This window comes from Chrysochloris asiatica, unplaced genomic scaffold (genome assembly GCF_000296735.1).
Source record: "Chrysochloris asiatica unplaced genomic scaffold, ChrAsi1.0 scaffold00014, whole genome shotgun sequence".
NCBI lineage: Eukaryota > Metazoa > Chordata > Mammalia > Afrosoricida > Chrysochloridae > Chrysochloris > Chrysochloris asiatica.
In genome coordinates this window covers 34,638,570-34,647,590 of record NW_006408532.1, presented here as the reverse complement: position 1 = coordinate 34,647,590, position 9,021 = coordinate 34,638,570, and the positions used below count along the sequence as shown (strand labels likewise).

Here is a 9,021-nt window from a genome sequence, read left to right as displayed (position 1 = left end):
ATTATCCATGGAGAAAAAAAATACATGTATCTGTATGAAAATTTGATCACCAAGCAAATCGGAATCTTCACTGATTGAGTAGTGTACCCCTCTCCTATGTTGTTAAGTGCTGTCCAGTTGGTTCCTTTACTAATCTATCCTCAACAGCCAGAATGATTGATTGGCACTGGTGAACTTTCAGTGTCTGTAACCTGAGAACTGTCAACAGTTCGAAACTCAGCCCTGACCATTGCTTTGACTTGAAGCTAGTCACCGAACTTCTCCGTTCCAGCTGCAAAATGGGAATCAACAGCTGCTTTTGTTACGGTCGAACTAAATGAGATTCAGTACTTAATACAATTCTGTTGTTGTGAAGTGCCTTCGAGTCGGTCCCGACCCATAGCGACCCTGTACAGGGTTTCCGAGGGTGTAAATCCTTACGGGAGTAGAAAGCCTCATCTTTCTCCCGCGGAGCGGCTGGTAGTTTCGAACCACTTACCTTAAGGTTTGCAGCCCGATTCGTAACCACTACGCTACCAGAGCTCCTTTAATACAATTCTAGGCACATGATATTAATTTACCAATTTGATACATCCATTTGCTAATCCAAATCCCCAAATTTCCAAATAATGCTAAACGTTCCTCTAGCCTCCAAATGGGCCAGGGAGCGTCTTGCCGCTGCGATGTCCGAGAACCGCCGACCCGTGCCATAGTGTGGAACCGACAGTCACAATGCTCTCCCTGCCTCGGGAGACGTGTCGTCCAGACTTCGCCCTCCAGGAAGAAGGACGTGGACCTGGTGAGGAGCATGTGGTGAACCTGTTGGAGTCATCGCCAGGGCGATCCTAGGGCAAACCATCGTTCTCACGCGTCACCTGCAAGGGGGAAGGAGGATCAAAGGCAAGAACAAAATGGCGGCACGGTTGCGCGGCTTTAGGTGGGCAAGTCCGGGCCGGACCTTCGGGCCGGAAACGGGTCCGACGCGCGCTGGGACGAGAGTAGGCAGGGCCGCTCACCCGGAAGTGCCTGCGGGCCTCGGTGTGGCGCTCGGCCCTGCAGTCTCAGCGTTTTCGGGCCGAGAGGTCGCCGAGGCGGTGAGCAGCGCCCGCAGTTTACGGTGCCATTCACTGGGCGGACGGGACGCCTTTGAGGGTGGTGATCCCTCAGGGTGGAGAGAGGGCGAGGCGCGCAGGAGTCCTGGACTTTGCCCTACTTTGAGAAGGCGTGTGACTCCAGGCGGGGAGAAGAAACTTTGGCCAGGCCGTGGTCAGTAACGTAATCTGCCAGTTCTTTAGTGGAAGGGCACAATGGACGGGCTTCTGACTCCCAGAGAATCCGCGAAATTCATTGCAGAAAACAGCCAGGATGTGTTCATCGACGGCGCAGGCGTGCGGAGTGTTGCGGAGCTGCTGTTAGCGAAGGCCTCCGGGCCGGAGCTGCAAGTGGGAGGGTGGAAGACCCTCCACGAGCTGAACCCCAAGGCGTCGGATGAGGCCGCAGTCAACTGGGTGTTTGTGGCAGACACGCTTAATTTCTCCTTTTGGTCGGAGCACGACGAGCACAAGTGTCTGGTGGGGTACAAGGGAAAAATGTACAGTGGTTACTGGTCCCTGTGCGCCGCAATCAACCGAGCCCTGGACGAAGGTTGGTGCAGCATCTCCCAGTCGAAAGCTTCCTTTTCCTGGGGTCCCTAGGAGCTAATTGGGAGGTAGAATACCGTAATGTGTTAATAAGTTGTTCATTTTCAGCCCTTTGCTTTAAAGCAAAAGTCCCAGAAGAGGCTGGCATCAAATCCTTAGTGGAAATGATTCTAATATTTACCATTATGCAGTAGCATGAACGTCAGCCTTCTCAAGAATACCACTTTAATGACAACTGCAGAACAAGGCGATAGATATCATAAAACACTTTATGCAATCAAAATACGTCTAATGTAATGAATGCTACAGTTGTTAAATACAGACAAGCAAATAGAAATGAACGTTCTGCTTCTAATTTTTTATTATTTTTCGTCTACTTTTTGTGCGTGCCTGTAATACTTTTATTTGGTTTCAATTTGTGTGTCGTGAAAGCAAGCATAGAATAAAATATACAAGCATTGCATTGTCCCTCTGGGGGAAAACAAATTTTCTTTTCTTTTTAAAGGGATACCAGTAACTAGTGCTTCCTACTATGCAACAGTGACCCTTGAGCAGGTTCAGCATATATTCCGTTCTGACACAGACGTTCCCATGCCTTTGATAGAAGAGAGACATCGGATTCTCAATGAAACCGGGAAAATTCTGCTCGAGAAGTTTGGAGGCTCTTTTCTTAATTGTGTCCAAAAAAGTGAAAACAGTGCACAAAAGTTAATGCACCTCGTAGTTGAAAGTTTTCCTTCTTACAGAGATGAGACTCAGTTTAAGGTGAGTTGCTTATGTTGGAAATTTTAGAATTGTGGTGCTGTGGGTTAATGCGCCAGACTGCAAAGCCATTTGAACTGCAAGGTCGGCAGTTCAAGCTCACCAGCTGCTCCTTGGAAACCCTATACAGGATCGCTATGGGTCGGAATCGACTCGACAGCATTTAACAACAATGATGATGTTTGAGAAGTTAACTGTTACTTCTGGAACTCTTATTGAGAACAAAACCTAAAAATATGAAATTCCCTGTGGACAAGAAGTAGCAGCACAGTTGTTTAGTGTTTCAAAGATGTTTCTTCTTTTGTTTTCTTATCAATATATTTGCTTTATTCTGTTGTCCTCTTTTTCCCTGTACTTTTAAAGTGTTTCAAGAACCTGATCCTCCATATGTTGTCAGCTGGGGGTGAAATAAGGTCCTTTTAGTATTTCAAAAACTTTGCTTCATTGAATGGAGATCAGAATGGTTACTAAATTGTGTTCTATTAAGAATTTTTTTGCAAAGTTCTCTGATACTATGTATTTTCTTTTTCATACTCAGTGTACTTTAACAGTATTATTTGTTTAAGGATACAAAAAAAGAACTCATTAGGTATACTTTTTAGTGGTTAACATTTTTAATATATTTTCCCAGCAGCACCTGGAGTTTGTTTTTGTGAACTTCTTTTAGAATTCTTTATTGTTGTGTATTTCATTGTGACTCATAATCAGAGGAACTGCAGAAGAAGTTTGAGTAAACTAATGAATACATATACCAAGTTGAAATTTCATAGCTATCCTGTGTAATTATAATTCAACAACAACAATAACAAATGATCAATAATACTTTTTAATTGCTCTTGATAATTTATAGGAGTTTGCACATACAATCTCATTTGGTCCCCAGGACAGCTCTGTAGGGCCTACGGGCTAGGAGTATTGTTGTCCCCTTTCTATAGACCAGGAATCAAGTTTGAGATGATAAATAGGAAACAAGTAGCTAGCCTTTCAATTAGGTATTTCATCAGTCTGCCTCTATAAAATGAGAGATGCTTGAGTATGTATGATAGTTAAGATTCTTTTAATTGCAAGTGACAGACAAAGTAGAAAAAGAGGACTTTTGGAATACAGTTGGGGACAGGGATATAGCTGCTTCCTGAGTATCCAGGACCAGCGACTCCAATGTTACCAAGATTCTGTTTCTCATGTTTGCTTATGTGATACTACTTTTACTGCAGACAGATTTCTCCATGTAGAAATAGAAAATGTAACTAACAGTCCATCTTCTTACTTCGTCCATCAAAAAGGAGGCACTCTTTTTCAGTTCCATTTCCAAAAATCCTGGACAAGGACTGTTGGAACTGGCATAGATTATAGCCAATTATATGTGGCTGCAGGGTGTGGATGGGGCAGAGGTCATTTCTAGAAGAGAGGCTCTAGGCCGCTTTTGAATTTCATTCTGTTTCTGACTGAGCATTTTGCTAATGCAAAGTTTACTTAGAGATTTATCTTTTCTCTTTGAAATATAAACTGTTTCAGTCTTCTTTTTTAGGATGTAATGGATTAAGGTCTTTGTTACACATCATTCAGGCCATCTAAAAATATTAAACAGTGTATGAAAGAAATCTTATCAAACTGCCATTTATGTGGCTAATAATTCATGTATTCCATAATCTACTTGGTTGTAGTAGAAGAAAGACAGACTAAATTGAACTTCAGGTGAAACTTTTGCCAATTCACGTTTTTACTGGTGAACATCTTATCAACAGCAATTATAATAATTGTCTTCCTGCTCCTTGTAACCACTAAGAAACTGATCTCTATACATTTCTTCTTTTTTTTGGTGGTAGGAGTAAAGAGTTAGGGTTAGGATTATGGCTAGGTGTAGGGTTTCATGTAGTATTAGAATTAAGGTTAGGACTAGAGTTAGTGTTAAGGTTAGAACTTGGGGTTGGGCTAGTGCTGGGAGTAGAGCTTCATTTGGTTTTAGGGTTACAGGTAGGCTCATTTCATTTTTTTCTTGAAGTCTACTTGATTTCCTCTTCATTTAGAAGTTCTGTATAAAATTCCCTTTTTTTTTTTTAACTTTATAGGAGCTCTGGTAGCATAGTGGTTACGAATCGGTCTGCGAACCTCCGGGTCAGCAGTTTGAAACTACCAGCTGTTTCGCGGGAGAAAGATGAGGCTTTCTGCTCCCATAAAGATTTACAGCCTCGGAAACCCTGTACAAGGTCGCTATGAGTCGGAACGGATTCCACGGCACATAACAACAACAACAACAAGGCTTGTTTTACTTTAGGTACTGGTATGTGGTTGTAAAGTGCGATTGAGTCGGTTCCGACTCATAGTGACCCTGTATAGGATTTCCAACCACCACCTTGAGGTTCAAACTGACCTTGCAGTCTAATGCATTAACCCACAGCGCCTCACCAGGACTCCCCGATACTTATATGTCTGCGTTGAATTCTGGATAATACTGTCATGTATGTCAATTTTAGGTTGTCTCCTGTTGTTGGTTCTCTGTCCAAAGAACTCCCTTTAGTCTTTTTTTGTAAGGTTGGTCTAGTTTTTACAGATTCTTTTATATCTGTTTACTCTGTAAGTGTCCTAGTTATTTGTGGGACATTTTGCAATATAGAAGATTCTTGGTTGGCAATTTTTTTTCTTTATGAGTATCATCTTCTTGCCTGCCTGATTTCTGCTGAGACATCAGATCTTAGTCTTATTAGTTCCCCTTTGTAGGTAACTTTTCATTTTCATTTTTCCTGAGCTCTCAGAATTCTTCACCTGTCTTTGGTTTTGGAGAGTTTGTTTATTGTATGTCTTGGTGATTTTAATTTGATATCTGTTCTGTTTGGAGTTCACTCATCTTCTAAGTTTTCCTTCAACAATTCTGAGATAAATTTCTCTGAGGGTTTTTGTATCTCTTTCTGTCCTGGAGTTCCAATCACACGTGATTTATTACTGTTGATGGTGTTCCATATAATTCTTAGTCTTTTTTCCAGATTTTTTGTTCTTTTTTCTGATTATTCCTCTAGCAGATAAATATTGAAAAATTTGTCTTCAAGTTCACCAATATGGCCTTCCATTGATTCAATTCTACTTCTCTGCTCCTTCAATGTATTATCTATTTCTGAAATCTTAGTATTAATCTTCTGGGTTTCTATTTACCGTTTTTTGTATGGTTCCTAATTTTCTATTTATTTTTGTCAATATGCTCTTGTAGTGTTTTTTTCTGTGTTCTCCTTGCTTTCATCTGCAGTTTTCTCAATCATTCTCTCAATTCATTGAAGGTACCTAAATATTCTTTTAAATTCCTTATCATATAGTTCCATATCATTTCTGGTGTTATATTTTCTGATTGTACTTTGGTCACTTGATTGAGCCACTGTGTCTCCAAAGTATTGTGGTGTCATTGTATGTATACTTAATTGATAATTGTATACTGCCTTGTTCTTAGGCACTTACCACCTATCTCTTGGTAGGTATAATAGAGACTAAAGTATATGCACAGTTATCTTTTATTACTTCGTTTTTTTTTGTGTTTGTGTAATGTACTTCAGGGCAGATTTATCTAATGTCTGTTAATTATCATTGATGAGATGGAGTGAGTTAGGTAGTGGTGCTTGCCTACTGGGTACAGCCGCAGGAGGCATGGATGTGGCTGAGCCATATGATGACAGTTGCTCTCTCATAGAAACAGAGAACAATAATAAAAGAAGGGATGCCATTGGCTACAGGGTGGGTTAAGGAGTGTGGGGGTGGGGGGTTGTCTTGCCCCAGCCACTAGGAGGACAAGAGGAACAAAGGAAGCTCAGGGTTCCAGAATTAACATCTATATCTGTTTCACTTGGTTTCCAGTGTCTGCCTGTTCCACCATCTTGCTGTAAAAATCTTCTACTTGCCTTTCTTGTCTTTTTATATAAGTGAGGTCAGTCCTATATTGTTTGTCCTTTTGTGATTGACATACTTGCTCAGCATAATGTCTGGAAGCTCCATCCATAGTGTAGCATGTATCAAGACTTCATTGCTCCTACTGGTTGAGTAATATCTCATTATGTATATAAGGTATGAGTAGTATCTCACATATGCACCACATTTTGTTTATTTAGTCATCTGTTGATGCATTTTACGTTGTTTTCACCTTTTGGTTTCAGTGAACATTGGTTCATAAATATCTTGAATTTCAGTTTTTGTCTTTTGGATATATATGTGGGAGTGCATTGGTGGTGTGGTGCTGTAGGTGTGGTGCACTGGATCTCAAGGTTGGTTTAAACCACAATATAGGTGGTTCAGACTCACCAACTGCTCTTTAGAAACCTTATACAGGTTGCTATGAGTTGGAATTGACTTCATGGCACTTAACAACAACATGGTAGTTATATTTTTAGTTTTTTGAGGAACCACCAACTGTTATTCACAGTGACTACCAATTTGCTTTCCCTTTCCCACAGTTTATTGGATGAGAGTTTCATTTTCCCCACATCCTTACCAACATCATTTTCTGTTTCTGTTTTTAAATCTTAATTATCCTGTTAAGTACCTTTCTCAGTTCCAACTCATAGTGACTCTATAGGGTTTACAAGGAGCAGAGACCTATCATATTAGTTCAGTGCTTATCTTGCAGCACCACACCACACCAGGACTTCTAATTATCCTAGTGGTAGTGTAATGGTATCTTACTGTGATTTTGATTTGGATCTCTTTGGTTAATGACCCTGAACATCTTTTTATGTGTTGGGTGACCATTTGAATGTCCTCCTTGATAAAATGTCCACTCAAGTCTTTGGCCTGAAGATACTTAATAACAACAACAAGGATTGACTTATCTGTCTTTTTGTTATGTTTTTGTGTGTATTTTGGTTATTAGATTATTATTTGATAATATGGTTTCCAAAGATATTCTCCCAGTCAGTAGCTTATCTTTTAGCTTTTTTTTTTTGTTTGTTTTTTTATAAAATCTTAGATGAACCAAAGTTTTTAATTATTATGAGATCCCATGTATTCATTTTGACTTTTGCTGTTAGCACTATTTATTGCATTAGATAATTCATTGTCGAAAGCCAGGCCTGACATTATTGCCCATGCTTGTTCTTCTAAGAATTTTAAGGCTTTAGTTTGCACATTTAGGTTCTTAATTTATAACATCATTTGCAGGCCATACAAAATTATCAGCTTAAAAATTAGCTTACTATATTTGGTCAAACAATTAACTCGCATTGGACTGCAAATTCATTTGAACTCAATTTCAAGCTCACCAGCCACTCCTTGGAAACCCTATACAGGGTCGCTATGTGTCAGAACCGACTCCACAGCACACCACCACCACCAAGCAAAATGAAGTCTGATCATTTCAATCTTTTTGCTATTTTGTTGTTGTTAGTGCCATGGAGTTGGTTCTTACTCACAGTGACCCTGTATAAGTTTTCCAAAGAGTGGTTGAAGGGTTTGAACTGCTAAGCTTGTAGTTAGTAGTAGTCCACTGCTTATCCTACAGCACACACCAGGACTCCTATCTTCATTTATAATGATGTTATTAATTAGTCCAGTTGGAAGGATTTTTTTTTTTTTTTTTTTACAGTGAGGTGTAATCCATATTGAAGGCCTCCGCTCCTGGACTGCAAAGTCAACCACTCCCCTCCTTTTGCTACATAATGTCTACCTTTACATTTCCAGCCCTCAGTCAGTCCTAATAGCAGTTATTCACTGTTGAACCACAAAACTCCTATCCCCATCTCCTTTCATCAGCCCCACTCGGACTGACTGGATACTATTCAGTGGCAGTTCCACCTTCCCCTGTGCCCTCTGGATCTAGGCTCCCTCTTGAAAGCTTCTAAGCCATTCACTTCTTGCCTTTGTAGCATCCCCATTTTGGGTAGCCAGTGTCCAAGTTGTCCATCCCTGTCTACTCTGTGTATGGAGGGGGTGGAAATGATCCTCGCTACCATGGAAATGTTACTGTTGGGAAGTGCCTTCGATTCAGTTCCAATTCATAGCAACCCTATATAGGGATTCCAGGATTTCAGTCTTTGTGGTACCAGAAAGCCGCATCTTTCTCCCAAGAGATTTGGCTCCTAGTTTTTTTCCAGTTTGCTCTGTGAATCTTGAAAAATAGCAGATGATAGTGTCTATCTATTATAATAGATTTTATGGAATAATAATAGGGTTTGATGTACAGTCAAGTTATATGTCTTATTATTTATAAACTAGACCTGGAACTAGAAACCATACTGATGTATATAAGCTAGTTTATACTGAGGAACAATTGCCAGGTTTCCATATTTGGATAGATTTGAGAGATCAGAGCCATAGCATCATGTAGGAATTCGTCTTAATGGTGATTTATTTCCCCAACTTACACCCACTGCCATTAAGTTGATTCCAAATATTAGTAACCTATAAGACAGAGTAGACTTACCCTTTTGGGTTTCTGAGACTAAATCTTTATGGGAGCAAACAGCCTCATCTTTCTCTTCCAGTGTGGTTGATGGGTTCAAAGTACTACACTAAATTTAATTTGTAGACTTTTTACCTTGTCAGAAGGAGCTCTGGTAGCGTAGTGGTTATGAATTGGGCTGCGAACCTTAAGGTCAGCGGTTCGAAACTACCAGCTGCTCCGTGGGAGAAAGATGAGGCTTTCTACTCCCTTAAAGATTTACACCCT

General features: G+C 40.4%; 1 protein-coding gene across 1 annotated transcript in view; it reads left to right on the top strand.

Moving 5' to 3' along the window:
* The first annotated feature begins 1,283 nt into the window (after positions 1 to 1,283).
* The window catches only part of LOC102841273 (chromosome unknown open reading frame, human C9orf64), a 21,059-nt gene continuing 13,321 nt past the window's right edge, over positions 1,284 to 9,021 (top strand). Inside the window, exons 1-2 of the mRNA XM_006834959.1 lie at positions 1,284 to 1,623; positions 2,125 to 2,384. Of these exons, the coding sequence (XP_006835022.1) occupies positions 1,287 to 1,623; positions 2,125 to 2,384 (597 nt within the window). The 5' untranslated portion in view covers positions 1,284 to 1,286. The remainder of the gene's footprint in view (positions 1,624 to 2,124; positions 2,385 to 9,021) is intronic.